At 53.5% G+C, this 16,329-nt stretch overlaps 2 protein-coding genes across 3 annotated transcripts; one reads left to right on the top strand and one right to left on the bottom strand.

Annotated features, from left to right (window-relative positions):
* Positions 1-60: 60 nt before the first annotated feature.
* Positions 61-3,778, top strand: C23H6orf136 (chromosome 23 C6orf136 homolog). Its single transcript, NM_001038178.2, is given in 6 exon segments — positions 61-229; positions 1,568-1,969; positions 2,247-2,335; positions 2,512-2,712; positions 3,321-3,390; positions 3,481-3,778. Coding segments are annotated over 6 exon segments (948 nt in total). The 5' UTR covers positions 61-157; the 3' UTR covers positions 3,595-3,778.
* Positions 3,779-3,945: 167 nt separating this feature from the next.
* On the bottom strand, positions 3,946-16,203 carry DHX16 (DEAH-box helicase 16). 2 transcript variants are annotated; one of them, NM_001206210.1, is made up of 20 exons: positions 15,842-16,203; positions 14,275-14,525; positions 14,016-14,178; positions 13,663-13,719; positions 11,451-11,705; positions 11,064-11,267; positions 10,793-10,984; positions 10,064-10,174; positions 9,775-9,890; positions 9,077-9,287; positions 8,792-8,890; positions 8,532-8,684; positions 6,996-7,136; positions 6,638-6,800; positions 6,422-6,540; positions 6,242-6,309; positions 5,379-5,541; positions 5,117-5,278; positions 4,675-4,848; positions 3,946-4,177 (listed from the first exon to the last, which is right to left on the bottom strand). In NM_001206210.1, exons 1-20 carry the CDS (start codon positions 16,046-16,048, stop codon positions 4,049-4,051), a joined length of 3,138 nt encoding a protein of 1,045 aa, NP_001193139.1. In that variant the 5' UTR covers positions 16,049-16,203; the 3' UTR covers positions 3,946-4,048. The 2 variants fall into 2 exon arrangements, with proteins under 2 accessions (NP_001193139.1, XP_059736234.1); XM_059880251.1 differs by lacking the exon at positions 6,996-7,136 and having other exon boundaries at positions 3,955-4,177.
* Between the last annotated feature and the right edge of the window lie 126 nt (positions 16,204-16,329).

The raw sequence follows: 16,329 nt of genomic DNA, 5'->3' as shown, positions 1-16,329 counted from the left end.
CCGCAGTGCGCAAGCGCGCAACATCTCCGTTTCCCTCCCCTCAGCCCCTCACCCCCCCCCCCTTTCCCCTTCAAGAAGCCGGCTCCGGGGCGCGCTCACCCCTGTGAGGAGGCCGGAGGCCGGACACAGGAGACGCTCTCTCCGTTCCCGGAAGATCATGTACCAGCCCAGCCGGGGGGCGGCCCGGCGCCTCGGCCCCTGCCTTCGCGCCTATCAGGCTCGTCCCCAGGTGAGCGCCGAGAGGAAGCGGGAGGGGAGAGGAGGGGGCGGGGAGAGACCCTCCTCAGCCGGCGCGTGGGGCGGAGCGCGCGTCCCGTTTCGCGCAGGCGTACTGACGTCCCACCACTCCTTCCCACCTGTGCGGAGCGGCGCGTGGAGGGGCGAGGGGTCTCAGGGACCGGAGGGCGGCGCTGCCAGCCCTGTCGCGCACGGGACGTCTGTCTCCCGGAACTTGGGGGGCAGGCGGGGTTGAGGCTGGCGCGGTGGGGCGCGGCCGCATTTCTCCCGCGTCTTCGCGGTTACCTGTGTCTGGAGGTGATTTGAAGGACAGAGGGCGGAGAGGTTCGCGGCGCCTCCAGGGAGCCGACCAGACGGACCTGCGGGCCGCGCTCTGCAGCCCACGCATCTTGCACCGGGATAGCGGTCCCGGCGGGAAGGCCGGCCCGAGTGGACCCGGTTCGGGCCCTTGTGCCCGGGCGGGCAAGATGGCCACGCCCCCGGCGGAGACGGCGCCTCCGGGACACCGTCGGGGACAGAGGTACCCGCGCGGCCTGCCCGCCTTCCCCGATAATAAGACCCCTCGGGGGCTCCTTGAAAACGCAGGAGCTCGAGTCAGGCCTGACTTTGAGTTACTTCTGCCTCATCGCAGTTTCAACATCAGTAAATCAGGAGCATCATGAGGTCCATCCAGCCTTTAACAGTCTCCTGGGCTTTTTCGTGTCATTAGAGGAGCCCAAGTGATGAGCTTACATTTATATACTACTTTACAGGTCGCAAAGTTTTATTGACATTTATTATCTCTTAAAGTCCTCATTGTGATTCAGTGTGGCTTCATCGTCCTTATTTATAGTACATTTATGGAAAACTCAGGCTGAGGGAATTAGAGTGCCTAACGTTACATTATAGAATTGGAACTCCAAAGTCTCCTAGTTCCAGTTGGATGTTCTTTTCTCTGCAACAGCCGCCTCACATACTCCTGGAGTTGTGTTAGAGGCCACATCATTTCATCCACAATATAACGAGACCTGTCTGGTGTTCATTCATTTGTTCATTCTTAAGTATGCACTCTTGTGATTCTTGCTGTAAGAGACAGACCTGCCCCCAAAGAGGTTTGGAATCTTAAATCTAAACGTATTTGCTATTTTGGCTAGGTATTTGTACTTAAGTCACAAGAAAGTATATCCTCCTGTTTTAAGCAGAGATGGAAATGAATTTTTCCTCTAGTAATTTGATCTTTTCTGTCAGAAGGAGCAGGTGGATTGGAAGCGTGTTAATGGGCAGAGTTTGGATGGAGGGGCATTAGGCAGCTGGATTCTTACCTTTTTTCTCTTTTGTTCTTCCTCCTCAGGACCAGTCTTCTCCATGGGCTCTACCATTCCCACCCCTTTGGCCTCACTCCACAACCACCACTTCTCCATCTTTGCCTCTTTTCTGGTCTCCCCCACCCCCAAGCCCTCCCACCCGACTGCTTCCCCCAGCTCCCCCACTGCCTCTCCCTCAGGTCCAAGCCCTCACCTCACCATGGGTGGTTCTCCCCCCAGGAAAGGGGGAGGAGGGGCCAGGACCCGAGTTACTTAGCGGCTGCCTGGATGGGCTCAGGAGCCTGTTTGAGGGGCCTCCCTGCCCCTGTCCTGGAGCTCTGATACCTTTCCAAGCCCCTGGAACCGCCCACCCTTCCCCTGCCACTCCATCAGGAGATCCAAGTATGGAGGAGCACCTGGCTGTCATGTATGAGAGACTGAGACAAGAGGTAAGTCCATTCAAAAGTGGCCTTTGTCCAAAATGGGGAGAGATGTAGGTAATTCTTAAAAATAGGAAGTTAGTCAGTCAGCTGGATTGTTTCTTGGAACCATGAGACAGGCATCGAAATATGTTTCAAACATTTCCCAAGGAAAAGATACTCCTCGGTTTGAATTAGGGATGAGATAACCTTTCACTCAGGAATAAGGAGACACTCGATATAGAAAATTGAGGAGTAGGATCATCTTTTCTTTCCTCCTGGATTCATGCCTTCTTCTTCCACCTAGCTTCCCAATCTCTTCCTTCACTCCCACGACTACACTCTCTACTCATCGGATGTGGAATTCATCAATGAGATCCTCAACATGCGTACCAAGTGAGAATCCATTGAACGGGTAGGGCCTTGGGCAGGAAAAGGACCCAGTGCTATTTTCACTTATTAGAGACGGTCCTAAGTTGCTTCTCACCACCGTCCCCAATTCCTCTGTCAGAGAACAGTTTGGTTTTCTGATTGTGTCGTCATGAGATTTCTTCCCCATCTCTTCCTGTCAGAGGCCGGACATGGTACATTCTGTCACTGACTCTCTGCCGCTTCCTGGCCTGGAACTATTTTGCACAGCTTCGGCTGGAGATTCTGCAGCTGACACGCCACCCTGAGAATTGGACCCTGCAAGCCCGCTGGCGGCTTGTGGGACTGCCCATTCACCTGCTCTTTCTTCGTTTTTATAAGCGTGACAAGGAGGAGCTTTACCGGTAAGAGAAGTGAGAAAAGAAACACCACAACTTTCTAATCTTACCCTTTTGCGAGTCTGCAGGCTAGTCTCCTAGACAATCCTCCCATCTACCCTGACTAGACTGCAGGCTCCTTGAAGGCAGGCTTTGTTTTAGTCTACTTTAATATAGAAAAAAATAGGGACTTTGAGTATATAGGAAGCTTCTGAACTCAGTTTCTTCATGTACATTACCTGGCACATAGTAGGGACTCATATACTTAATGAACAGATGAAAATACCTGTCTCTTAAGTTTTGCTTCACAGCCTTGGGTAAACTACTTGGTAAATTTCCAGCACAGAGTAGCATCCCGAGAAATTCTTAGCCTAAGCCCACACCAGTAGTTTCTAAACTTTGCTGCACAGTGGATTCTTGGATTTTTTTTTTTAATCCAAGAATCTTTTTTAAAATATTGGTGCCAGACATCCTGATTTAATTGGGCCCAGGGTAGAACTCAGGATTTTTAAAAGATCCTCAGGTGATCTAACACATAGCAAAGGTTAAGAACTACTAGTTTAAACAAATGCTTGAATTAAAACTTTAGGACCAATAACCCTCTCTCTCAGTGAGCCTCTTTCTCCCTTCACCAGGACCTATGATGCCTATTCCACCTTCTACCTGAATTCCAATGGCCTCATTTGTCGCCATCGCCTAGACAAAGTGAGTGCTAGGGCTGTGGGGGGCGGGGGGTGGTGTGCGGGGTGACAAAGTAGAACATCACACCAGCTACATTAACCTTTCTCGCTTTAGCTGATGCCTTCACATTCACCCCCCGCACCTGTGAAGAAGCTGTTAGTGGGAGCCCTGGTGGCTCTGGGGCTGTCGGAACCAGAACCCAACTTACACCTGTGTTCCAAGGACTGATCAGGAACTGGGGCAGAGGCAGCACTGATGACTTTGCTACGCACAAAAAGAGGCGGTGGAGGCAGCTGAGAGCCTCAGAGCCAGTTACCTCCCCAATTCGCTCTCCTCCTCTACTTTCCATCTCATGCTATGTAAAGCTGCTGTGTAATTTAACTTGTAAATAATAAAATCTACATGAATATATGAGATCCAATTTCCATGTCACTTTTTTCTGAATCTCAAAAGTTCCCCATGGAATTTCCCTGGTGATCCAGGGGTTAGGACTCCACACTCTTCACTGCTGAGGGCAAGGATTCAATCCCTGGTCAGGGAACTAAGATCCCACAAGCCGAGTAGCCAAAAAAAAAAGTTCCCCATAGCTTTACTCTAAAAATATTTTTATTAATAGATATTAAATAAGGTACAGAAGGAAAAGGAGCTGGTGTTAGGTTCTGATTGTTCTGTCCCCTGCTCTTCACCCTAGCTCTTCCCGTGTCTTGCCTATTTTTTTGGGCATTTTCTTAGCATGGGGATCTTCTAGCTCCTTGGCCTTGTAATAGTGGGGCGCCACTTCGAGAAGCCAACTGCTCTCAATCTCCAATACCTGCAAGAGGAGAGAAAAAAATCAGCAAGATTCTCTTTTGTCCAACCTAGATTCTGAGATGTGTGTGATTTTTAAAAAGGTTCTCTTCTTTCCCCTTTGTCTGTAGGGCAAGGGAAATGGGTATCTGGCTCTAATACTCTATATCCCAACACTCTGTTATATGTTGTTCAAGAGCACAAGTAAGCTAACTAAACAAAAGCCTGAACCTAAAGACTAAAATACACTCAAGACAAAGGCCACACCTGCTTTGTTCACCATTATCACTGCAGCCCCTGAAGCACTGAGACAATACATTCAGCACTTAGTGAATGAACAGTTAGATCTTAGCGGATGCTGAGACAGCTTTAGAATGGATGCCTTTCTACCTTATCCTACCTTAAACCAAGTTGCTTTCCTCTTTCTCTGCCAGTCCCAGCAACCTGAACCTGGGTTTTTCGCATGCCAGAATACCATCTCCCACACAAGCCACCTGCCTGGGCAGGCCAAGGTGCCCTCACCTGTCTCATGAACTCTTTGGTGGTCAAGACAAGTTCATGGTAGAGCAGCCAGCGTGGCTGTTCCTCAAAGAGGGAAGAGTTGGGATGAATGAACACCGTCTGCTGCTGTTTGACTGTGCGGTAGCCGCTGCGAGTCAACCGTGCTGTGTGGTAGAAGTAGCCAGCGGTGATGGCCTGGAAGCAGGCGGGAAAGGAAGTCAATGGGAAAGGCTGGCATCCAGGGACCCTCAGCACTCGCTACCTTTTTAGTGCAGGGTTTCACTTCACTTCACTTTGGGAGACCTAAGAAGGTAAGGACCTCCAGTGCCCCAGGAAGAAAGAACAAGGGGAACCCATCTTCCCCAGGGAAAGGGGCACATTCTCAGGTCGCTGGCCCCAGACAAGCTTGCTCCTCAGGAGATAATGGGTGGATGGCAGGAGACTAGACTAAGGAAATGCTGACCTTTCGAACACGGATGTAGTCCCCTTGGCAGGAACTGAGACCAACTTCCACACGTTCCAAGAGCCCCTCCAGCTGCTCCCGCACATCCCGGGCTCGGCGCATGGATCTGAACTGAACAAAGTTCTCATAGCACCACTGGGAAGAGTAACCACTCTCAGCCCACTGTGAAGAGAGAGGGAGGGAAAAAGGGGATGTTAAGTTTATACAGCAGGACCAGAGTCCCCTGTGCCCTCCTCATTCCCATTCACCCAAGCCCAGGGACCTGTGTATAAACATTCAGCAGAACCAGGTGGTCCCCACCAGGGAGGAAGAAGTTGACCCGAGCGTTGTCAGCATGGACGACCTTGTCCTTGGGTCGGTAGAAGATGGAGTTGTTGACAGAGAGCATGGCAGCCACTGTCAGGATCTCCTCTGAACAGCTGTACCTGGGGCAGGAAGGGAGAAACATGAGAGCTCAAAGCAAGACACAGAGGAACAGACCCAGTGAAGAGGAAAGGGACCGCGGTATGATGGATGTCCTCATGCGGCGGCTGCAGGCTGGGCTGACGGCTACAAATCAGAGCGTAGACTGCTTTTGGTGGCAGGGGCAGCAGGATGGGGGTCCAGGAGGGGAGGTCAGGCTGTAGATAAAACAGTAACAGGAGAGACGTGCAGGGAGGCAGGGGTGGGAAAACGTCGTGAGGGTAAGAAGGTGTGCATTACAGCAATTTTTTAAGTTCATGTAATGACCTTTAACTTCAACCACAGCCAAGGGATGGCCTTAAAAAGTGGTCCCCCCACAGCTGCACCTAAATGCTCTAGTCCGAAATGGGAGGAGAGACTAAGTCTCCAAGCCAGCCCTCCCTCAGCACTCCTCACAGATAAAAAGTCTTCCACTTTTGTTCATGCCCCCAAATTTTCTACATTCTTGGCTATCTCACCCATTTGATATCATAACCAAAGACAGGACGGTGTCTGACTGACCCTTGTGGACCTCAAAAGGGCAATAGGAGTTATCCAACAACTTGTTATTAGTTAAAGAATAATGTGGTGGAGAGGAAAAGGAAGTGCACAAAGATGGCCCCAGAGACAGAAGCAGGCATGGCCAGTGTGTGTGCCAGAGGCCCGGCTGAGTCAAGGGCTTACTTCTCAGAGGCCAGGATCATTTTAGACAGCATGGGGTCCACAGGCAGCTCTGCCATCTTTCGACCAGACTAAGGAGAGGAAAGAGAGAGTTGAGGCCACTCCTTCTTCAGGTGTCCCCCTGCCCCTCAAGGGGTCACCCTAGCCTTCCTCCAACCCCAGCCCACTGCCCTCCCACCTCACCGTGGTGAGCTCCCCAAGGTGGTTGAGGGCTCCTAGTGCATAGAGCTGCTCCAGAGCCAGCAGCAGGGTCTCGTATGGCGGGGGGTCCAGGAAATCAAAGTGCATTAGGTCATGGATCCCTGGAAAAGGATGGGTGGGGTTAGGACAGACTCCTTCACATGACCAGTGATGGCAGCCCCACCCTCCCCTCTCAAGAGGACTGGGGAGCCCAGTCACCTAAGCTCTTAAGCAGCAACACGACGTTGCCCAGGCTGGTCCTCTGAATCTCGGGCACCGTGGTTTCCTCCAGCTCGTGCTGGTAAGCCCAGGCGGTATACAGGCGGAAGCACTTCCCCGCAGCCACCCGACCCGCCCGGCCAGCTCGCTGATTGGCAGAGGCCTGGAAAGAAAGGACCGTTTGTCAGGCCCATTGACACTCTGGTGATAGAAAAGAGAAAGGGTGGTATTTCTGCAAGAAATATGGGGGATATGGGTGCAGACCGCTAACCCCCCTGCTCTGAGCTATCCCCACTGCTTCTGAGTTGGCCTGTTGTCCTCCTCGCCCCATGGAGATCCCACTCCGGCCCAGGCCCACCTTGCTGCAGGGTGTGACAGTGAGCGATTCCATGCCTGTGCGGGGGTTGTAGCTCTTCTGCTTACAGAACCCTGGATCCAGCACATAAATGATGCCCTCAATGGTAAGCGAGGTCTCAGCGATATTGGTTGCCACAACCACCTGAATGAGAGGATGTGGGGTCACCCAGAAACTCCACCCACCTAGTTACCCAGAAGTCATTCTGGAAGACAAGGAGTGGACAAACGGGGGCAAAGGAGCAGGAGCTGAAGCAATCTGGCCAAGGTCAGGAGAGGGGAACAGACCAGCAGAGAGGGGAGAGAGACGTGGGGATAAGCAGGAAACAAGGAAAGAAAACGAAGAGGGTTCAGCAGTTTTTTTCAGAGATGGGAGCTGAGGGAGTTAGGCTCCTGCCCCATCTTCCCCACTGTTGCTTTCATAATTACCTTCATATGTTAGTTCCTAAAATAAACCCCCTGATGAGTCCCGCTGCTCTACTCCTGCCCCTGGTTACACAGCATCCAGAATGATCCTTTTAAAATGTGAGCCTCTTACATCACTCCCTGCATCCTTCAGTGGTTCCCATCCTACCTGACAATCACAGCCAAGATCTTTTAGGCCCCAAGTTCTCCAGACCCTGGCTACCCTTCCGACCTCATCTCTGAGCACCAGCGCTCCTCACTCCACCCCTGCCCTCACACCCATCCTCCACGTGGGTTATTCCCTCCACTTGGCGCATCTTCCGGATCAGATGTCAGCCTGGCACCCTCCCTTGCCTGGCTGAGGCTCCAGTTTCACACTCACCTCATCAGACAGGGGGTGTCCCTACACCCTAAGGAAAATACCTTCCTGCCATTCTTTCCCCCCAACCTTGACTCCCCTGGATGTGCACTGTACTTCTTCAGAGCCTTTGTCACAAATTGACATTATGTATTTATGTGTTACTTCCTAACCTCTGTTAGTCTAAACTCCCTGAGGCTAGAGACTTCGTTTAGTCCATCACTATATCCTCATCCCTTAGAACAGTTCCTGGAAAGTGGGAGGAGCTCTATAAATATTTGTGGAAAGTTACATCTTTGCTCACAGTCCTTTGATGACCACTCACTGGTCTGAAGTCCACACTCTTCCTCCTGCCATCAAAGGCTCTCTCTAACCGCCATCCCAAGTTGTTTTCAGCTGTCTCCCCTTCCTTTGCCATGTGAGCCTTCCATTAAGCCTGCTAGATTACTCTGACCTCAAACACCCCTTAGGCCTTCCTCTGATACTCCCCCAGCATCTTCCTTAAAGATCCAGTTCAAATCCTGCCTCCTGGCAAACCCAGACCCTCCCTTCTCATTGCATCTCTGCCACACTCACTTTCTGGACCATGCATTTGACTATCTCTCTGTCCCTGCTGTTGTCACCCTCTCCAGCGCCAGCAGTGACGGGCTGGCTGACTGCCACCCAGCCTCGCAGCTGTGCCAGGAAACACGTTGCACAGGGCATGCGCGTTCCTTCCTTTTCACTACTAACTGCATGAACCATAGGGAATGATGAATGTGGGCTTCTCCAACTGACCTTCCGTGCCCCCGGGGGCGTGGGCTGGAAGATCCGCGCCTGCATGTCGGAAGGCAGGTTGGCATAAATGGGCAGCACCAGGAGCTCCCGGATTTTGGAGCCCAGGCGGCGGCAGCGATCCTGGAGCATCTCGCAGGCAGCCTCGATCTCCTCCTGGATTTGGGTCGGGGAGAGCAGCACGGAACCCTGAGTCACGCAGGGCTGACCCGCCAGCCCAGTCTTCCCCAGGATACATACACCAGCCCTGCCCCACATCGCACCTGTCCTGTCAGGAACACCAGGATGTCCCCGGGGGGCTGAGTCACGTGGATCTGCAGCACGGACACCACACAGGCCTCCAGGTAGTCCGCCTCCGGAGCCTGGGCAGGAGGACGCAGGGTCACGGGAGGGCCACCTGCTCCAGCAAACCCTTCCTCTCCTCCCACCTCGACATACACTTCATCCCGGTTCCCCTCAGGACTCTCATCCCATCCTTCCCTCCAAGGCCAATCTCCTCCAAGGCTCTGCTGCCTTCACACTTAAGCCCGCCCTCCCTAAGGGGGCACCTTGGTGTAGAAGATGTCAACTGGAAATCTGCGTCCAGGGATTCGGAAGATGGGGGCGTCATCGAAGAAAGTGGAAAAGCGGGCCGTGTCCAATGTGGCTGAAGCCACCAGGACCTTGAGCTCAGGTCGGAACCGTGCAACATCCTTGATCAAGCCAAAGAGAATGTCTGTGTGCAGGGTCCGTTCGTGGGCCTCATCCACCATCACCACACTGGGGAAGGAACGGGTGCAGCAGTGAGCTGGGGGTGCGGGACACTGGGACCTCCAGAGGAGAGAAACAGAAGAAAGCAAAGAGCCAAAGGGTGAATGTGGGAGGAAGGGGCTCCAAAGAGAGGCCAGTCATCGCAGTTAAGACAGACAACAGAAAGTCAGAGAAGGAGGGGGCTTGTGAGTGTACAGCATCTCCCAGCCTGGGCAGACAACAGCACCCACGATCTAACCCTAACTCTCTGGGCCAATCTCAGTTCTAGGACGGTTAAAACCATAAAGATTCACGAACTGGTGGATAAGTCAGAAGAGAAGACAATGGCCAAACTGGCTGTTGGAAGTGAGAAAACAGGGTGGGAAGAAAGGAGACAAAAGCCAGAGATGAAAGGATATGATAAAGGAAGATGCTGAAGGTCAGAAGAGCAGCAGACGGGAGGGAGACGAGGGTGGGTGGCTCCCCTTCCCATGGGAGCTGGGGGAGCTGTGCGGACCTGTAACTTGCAAGGTCAGGCTCAGAGAGGAACTCCCGGAGAAGCATCCCGTCCGTCATGTAGCGCAGGACGGTTCGCTCTGACGTGCAGTCCTCAAAGCGGATGCTGTAGCCGACCTGTTGAGGGGTCCAGGAGTGATGAACAGTTGGGCTGGTGCTCCCGGGAGGGAGGGCCAGGGGACAAGGGCAAGCACCTGGACCGGTGGGGGGCAGGGGGAGCCTGTGGGCAGCTGGGACTGAATCCCAGACCCAAGGGGCTCCCCGCAACCCTCAGTCCCCACAGGTCTCACCTCATTGCCAAGCTTCACACCCATCTCCCGGGCCACTCGGGCAGCCACGCTCATGGCTGCCACTCTCCGGGGCTGGGTACAGGCGATCTTCATACCCTTTTTTGTGTAACCCTGCATGACAAGAATAAAGAGGAGGCTTTCCCTTTGCTAAATATGCAATTCAGAGAAGCTGGAAATGCAGGCCAGGGCAGCAGGAACGGAGGAACAGACAGAAGCTGAAAACCAGACAAAGATCAACAAATAGGATGGCAGACGTGGAGCTCCCTAAGGGTCCTCACCCAGCCCTGGCAGTCCCAGCCCGCTGGGTCATCAGGTTCAGGGCTCTACGAGATGTGAGCTGGAAAAGGACTGACCGACTGGGTAGACCCCAAAGCAAGGGGAACAAAGGAAGGCACAAAAGCAGGCGAGGTCTTTTCAGTCCTCATTCCCTGGCCCTGCAGAGGCCAGGCTGGTGGAGCGCGGGGTCCGCATTCACACCCACCTGCCGTCTATCCATCTCCACCTCCTGCCTACGTGAAGGCACAGCACGCCTCCCAGGCATGGACCCCATGGCAGGAAGTGAGAAGGGAAATGGGGAAAGGGTGTGGTCCTTCCTTTGAAGACCCTCACTACCGAGCAGAAAAGACTAAAGGAGTGAGACGAAAAGGGAAAGCAATGACATAAAACCCCATGAAAAGGAGCTACCAGCACAGCGCTGGTCAGTGGCAACTGAGGGTGTGGCTGCCGTACCTCCTCAAAGAGGTACTGAGGGATCTGGGTGGTCTTGCCCGAGCCTGTCTCGCCTTCGATGATGAGGACCTGATGATTAGCAATAGCGGCCAGGAGCTCCTCTCGAAATGGGAACACAGGAAGGCTGCGGCGCACGGCCTGGATGGACTCCTTCTGCTGGGCCTGAGTGGGGGCGGGCGGGGCCGACGGCTCCTAAGGATGGGAAAGAGGGCTGTGAGCATCAGGGCCAGTGCCAGCCTCCTCAGGACGTCCCTGCGCCCCCTACCCTCACCTCATCGCCCTGGAGCTGAGTGGCCCGGACAAACTCAATGGTCTCCTCCTCCTCCAGCACCAGCTGATACTTGGGCTCCTGGGAGGCAGCATCTCGGGCCCCAAACTTCAGGGATGCTGCCCCGAGCCGGGCCTCCTCCCAGCGCCGCTGCTCCTCCCCAGGGGCGCCGGACTCCTCCTCCACTAGATCCACTGTGCGTGCAGGCTACGGAGACAGGGGGACGTGGAGACAGAGCTGCCCTCTCTGCCCAGCGCCCCCTCCCCAGCCGCTACTGCCACAGAGAAAGGCAAGACAAGGGAGGGCCCGCCAAGCCGCCACCCTAGTCCCCAAAGCCTTCCCTCCCCTCCACTCGGGCACCTGGGCTGAAGCGGCGACCCCTCGCCTCACCTGTCCTCGGGTCTCCTCGGGCATGTGGTAGCGATTGGTGGCCTCCAGTTTCTCCTGCTCCCCAGCCGCCCGGTACTCCCGGGCCAGATCCCGCACGCGCCGCTTGTACCTGAGCTCCCGGCGCTCGTGTCGGCTCAGCTCCACGTCCCCAAAGAGGAACTCCTCGTCCGCCAGCTCGGCCTCCAGGTCTTCCAGCTTCTCTCGCTCCCGCTTGGCCAGGTACTCTCGGCGGGATTTCTTCCTCAGCTCAGGGACCTGGGTCAGGCCAGGGCAGTCAGAGCCTCCCCTCGCTAGAAGAGTGACCCCTTTCCCCTGTCCCCTTAAGAGGCACAACCTCCTGGGCAGGCCTGCCCGGGAACCTAAAGATGTGTCCTCCACCGTCCTTCCCTTTTCACTGAACAGCCTAACGAGGAGCCCAACGTAGGGCCCACACGCTGCCTTCCAGCAGCTCGGACGGTCCTTCCAGGCAGCCTCACCATCTTTGCCAATATCGATTCACCAGGATGATTATGCGTGTATTTTCTATTCTACCCTTGCTATTTTGTTCAACCCAGTGTAAAGGGGGAAAACATGACGGCTGACGCCACGATGTGGAGGCAGAGGTCTCCAACTGAAAACAACTGAGACACTCAGAATCCGCCAGGGGCCCTCCCCTGGGGGGCCGAGTGTATCCGGTTGACCAAAGAGTTCATTCGGGCTTTTCTGTAACATCTTATGGAAAACACTTGAATGAACTTTTTGGCCAACTTGATACTTAATTGCTTGGTTTTTTTGTTCCATGATACACTAAAATGGAGTTTATGCTCATGAGCTGATCTGAGTACCACAATCGAATTCTCCTTTGGCCTGACAGGCACACCGCTGGACAGTACCCGCCCTCGCCCCACCATGGGATGTACATACCACCACCCAAGAAGCGCTGCTGCTACAGCTGTTTAATCTGAGTCTAAGCGAGCTGCAAGACCCAATTTCCACTTTAAAGTAAGCACTGGGACAGAACTTAACACCACAAGATACGGATCAGATAAATCCAGAATGTAGGACATGGTGTACAAGATGAGACAGAAAGCAAGAGAGAAGGGGAAAATGAAACAAACTGAAGAGACCTCACACTCAAATGCAACACATGAAATGCAACTGGCTTCCAGTTTGGAAAAAGCAGTTATTAAAGACATTTGGGGATAACTGAGGAAATCTTATTGTGGGCAGATTCTTAGCTGATCCATGAGAATCATCTTCTTGGGTGTGACAGTGGCGCGGTGTGAGAATGTCTGCAGACACCAGGGACACGCTGATGGCATAAAATGCCACGATGTCTAAAACTTTCGTACGGTTCAAAAAGGACCAAAAAAGCTGCCACTTACACAAACACTGAAAATGCTGCACATGGTATTAGCAATTTTTTAATCCAAACAGTCTGGATAGATGTTGTTACGCTATTCTTTCAACTTTCCTATTGGTGTAAATTATGAAAATTTTCATAATTAAAAAAGGAAAGAAAAGTTCAAGAAAGTAAAAATACTACATCAGCACCAAGAGACATCTCAGAAGTCTCTGGCTACAGTCACTTTCTGGGGTGTAACCTGAGATGGATACATCAGGGGAGACCCGATGGCCACTAAGGCATTGTTAAGACACCAAGAGTCTCGAAATTCTTTGGGGGAAATCTAAGTGTGACTTACATGGGAAAGCCAGGCCTTCAGAAAACTGCAACCCTACCGAGGCTCCCCTGTAACAAGTCTAGTGCATGAATCACAAAGGCTCAGTCCCTGTGCAGTGAGAAGACCAACTCTGAAAATCAGTGGGTGATCACAAGGCCCGGGGGAGTGGGAGATGGGGTGGGGAAATGGAGGGATTAGACCGTAGGAAGGTATGTGGAGATGGTGTGCACAAGCTCAGCAGTCAGCACATCCCTGCCCTGCCCCTGTCCTCCAGCCAGCCCCTTGACCTTCCAGCTGCCTGTTGAGTATACCTCTTTAAGTCCCAGGAACAGGGAAATACTCCCTCACTAACATACAGTCTGATCTGATCCTAAGGAGTGAGAGGGTTTCTGGACCATTTCCTTCCCACTACAGTTTAAGTCTATCCTTAGCTGGCCCCTCAACCAGAGACCCAACACCCCCCACCCCACTTCCTCTCCATCTTTCCTCCCTACCCCTAACCACTCCATCAGGAAGTCTTTCCCTTTGTCTTTCTGGGCACAGGGACTCACCATGGCTTTCCGGTCTTCCTCAGCCATCTTGAGGCGTTTCTGAGCCTCTTCGTAAGCCTAGGAGAAGAAGGCAAGACTGGTCAAAGTCCCCAGGCCCACAGCCATTCCTGTCTAGAATCACAAGCATCACTCAGATGTTCCCTAGCACAAAGAAACGTCCCCCCTTCACTGAGGAATCTCTGTGGTTACAGGTTCAGCAGAGAGCCACCTTAGCCCAAAGACCCAAAGAGATAACCAGACTACTGGAGGTGGCCCCTTGTCTTCCCAGAGATCACTATCTGCGGTCACACCCAACCTCAGACCAGATCCAGGGGTCTGCGTGGGAACTGAGGGAACGTGCTGCTCCAACGCACCTTCTTGTCTGACCGCTCCAGGACGTTTCGAGTCCGATCCTTGTCCCGCTGCCGAACCCGCTCGGCAAACGCATCGCGTTCCTCCAGGTCCTGAAGGCGCTCTCGCTCTGTCCGCTCCCACTCATCCTCTGACTCTGGCTTTTCCGTCTGCTCTTTCTTCTCCCTGCAGCCCAGCCCAGAGGATTAACTGAGGGCACTCAGAGGCTTCCCGTCCCATCAACCACCTGCCCCATTCTCTCGCCCCCTACTTCTGACTTACCCTGTCTTCCTCTTTCCTTTCTCAGAAACTTGTTCCTCCTCCTCGTCTTCCTCTTCCGCCTCACGTTTCTTCCTGAGGTGTTTCCGTTTTTTCCGCTTCTTCTGGACACTGCTCCCGGCCCTGCCCACAGTCTCCTCGCTGCTCTCCTCACTGTCCTCCAACAACATATAAGAGCGGTTCTTTTCCAGCAAGGCTCGGGCTTCTCGCTCAGCTGCCCGAGCTGGCTTTTCCACCACTGCCTTCCGTGGGACCTGTCGGGAGACAGAGGAAAAGTCAAGGGGATGTGAGCAACTCCTGATCTCTGCCCACCTACTCTGCCCGGTTCCTAATTTAAGGAGTAACTGATCTTAAGCCAGCTGTCATTCTCTCTCTTCCGCAAGGCTTCACACCATGTCCATCAGCCCAAATGGGGTCTCTCAGTTTCTAAGCCTATCCCGTGCACCCCCTGCTAGGTACTAGGGATATAGGGATAAAGAGACAAAACTTCCTGCCCTCACGGAGTTTACATTCTCACACCCAATTCTCGACTGCTCAGCCTCTGTTCTCCCCAATGACTAAGTCATTCCTACCCAAGGACTGGACAAGGATTGTCCAGATTGTTTTGCAGAGCCCTGTCACGGGCCGGCACTGTACCAGCCTCCAGAGATACCCTGGTGAACAGATTAACACTGAGCTCCTACCCTCACATCAAGTACATTCTAACCTCATCTTTCACCAAGTGCATATGGGACAGCCACACCAGGTTATCTGCCATTCTCTGAACAAGTTCAACACTTTTAGTCTTACTGTATATTTCTGAGCTCTTGTTCTGCAGGGTACAATTAGATGGTATGAATACAAAGACAAAAAACACAGTCTTGTCTTCCAGGAGCTCACCATTACACCTTTACTCTTCCCCTTTCTCTACCCAACAAATTCCAGAGAATCTTTGGGCTGCTTTTCGCCATCACCGCTACACCACTTCTACCCTCCCACAACACTGCCCACACATCTCTTCTATAGCCTCACTCTTCGAAGGGTGGGTAAGTTTCCAGCATCACCCGGAAACTTGTAAGATTTGTTAGAAATGAAGAAAGGAAGAAACCATCCCAGACCTACCGAATCGGAACAAAAGCCGTGGATGAATCCTAAACCTGTTTGAGAAACACTGCTCTATAGACCCTTAAGCCCTCCTCAATCTTCTCCACGGGAGTGGTCGTCCAGCCCGAAAGTGGTAACTGCTTGCAAAGTGAAGTCGCTCAGTCGTGTCCGACTCCTTGCGACCCCATGGACTGTAGCCCACCAGGCTCCTCCGTCCATGGGATTCTCCAGGCAAGAATACTGGAGTGGCTTGCCATTTCCTTCTCCAGGGGATCTTCCCGACCCAGGGATCGAACCCAGGTTTCCCGCGTTGCAGGCAGACACTTTAACCTCTGAGCCACCAGGGAAGCCCAAACTGAGCTTAATTCTCCGTTGGACAGTTTGCCCAAGTGAGCCCAAACTCCGTTGGACAAGTAACCTGGGGGCCCCTCCCCTGCTCCACCCACTCTCCCGCCGCTCCCACGCCCGGTCCCGCCTCTCCCAGCACCTTGTTCCAGAGTCTGAGGGCGAAGTCCCGGGCCGGCCCACTGAGGTCCAAGGTATCGGTGTCTCGCAAGCGCTGCACGAACTCTTCTGCCGAGGCACAGCGCTGCGCGGTACCGATCAGGAACTGGGCCACGTGCCGCTCGCTCAGCCCCAGCACCGAGTGCAGCTCGTCTTGCACCCAGCGCTCCAGCCCCGCCGGTGTCGCCATGGCGACACACGCTCCCTATTCCTGGCCCTGAAAGTGTCTCCAGCTGCCACGTCGGCGGCCGGGCGGATCGGAGGCCTAGAGCTCCAGGATGGAGCCTCTGCTCCGGAATGGAGCTGCCTGAGAACCTAGGAGTTCAGTTTCCGATAGTCCAAAGCAATCCTCCCGGACCGCAGAGGCCGGAAGTGGCTGCTCTTTTTCGGCCTACGCACTACGGTGGCCGAGCGAGTTCAAATCTCGCGTAATTGTACGCGAAGCTCGGAATAAAACATGTTCATTTCTTC

This window comes from Bos taurus, chromosome 23, assembly GCF_002263795.3.
Source record: "Bos taurus isolate L1 Dominette 01449 registration number 42190680 breed Hereford chromosome 23, ARS-UCD2.0, whole genome shotgun sequence".
Classification (NCBI taxonomy): Eukaryota; Metazoa; Chordata; class Mammalia; order Artiodactyla; family Bovidae; genus Bos; species Bos taurus.
The sequence above is the reverse complement of the archived record's forward strand: the minus strand, read 5'-3'. Positions and strand labels throughout refer to the sequence as shown.

Coding starts and splice junctions, on each gene's coding strand:
- DHX16 (NM_001206210.1), bottom strand. CDS start 16,048: ATGGCGACACCGGCGGGGCTGGAGCGCTGGGTGCAAGACGAGCTGCAC. Junction 7,137..8,531: donor CGCCCCCGGGGGCACGGAAG/GTCAGTTGGAGA, acceptor CCTCTCATTCAG/GTGGTTGTGGCAACCAATAT. Junction 6,310..6,421: donor ACCTTGGGGAGCTCACCACG/GTGAGGTGGGAG, acceptor TCCTCTCCTTAG/TCTGGTCGAAAGATGGCAGA.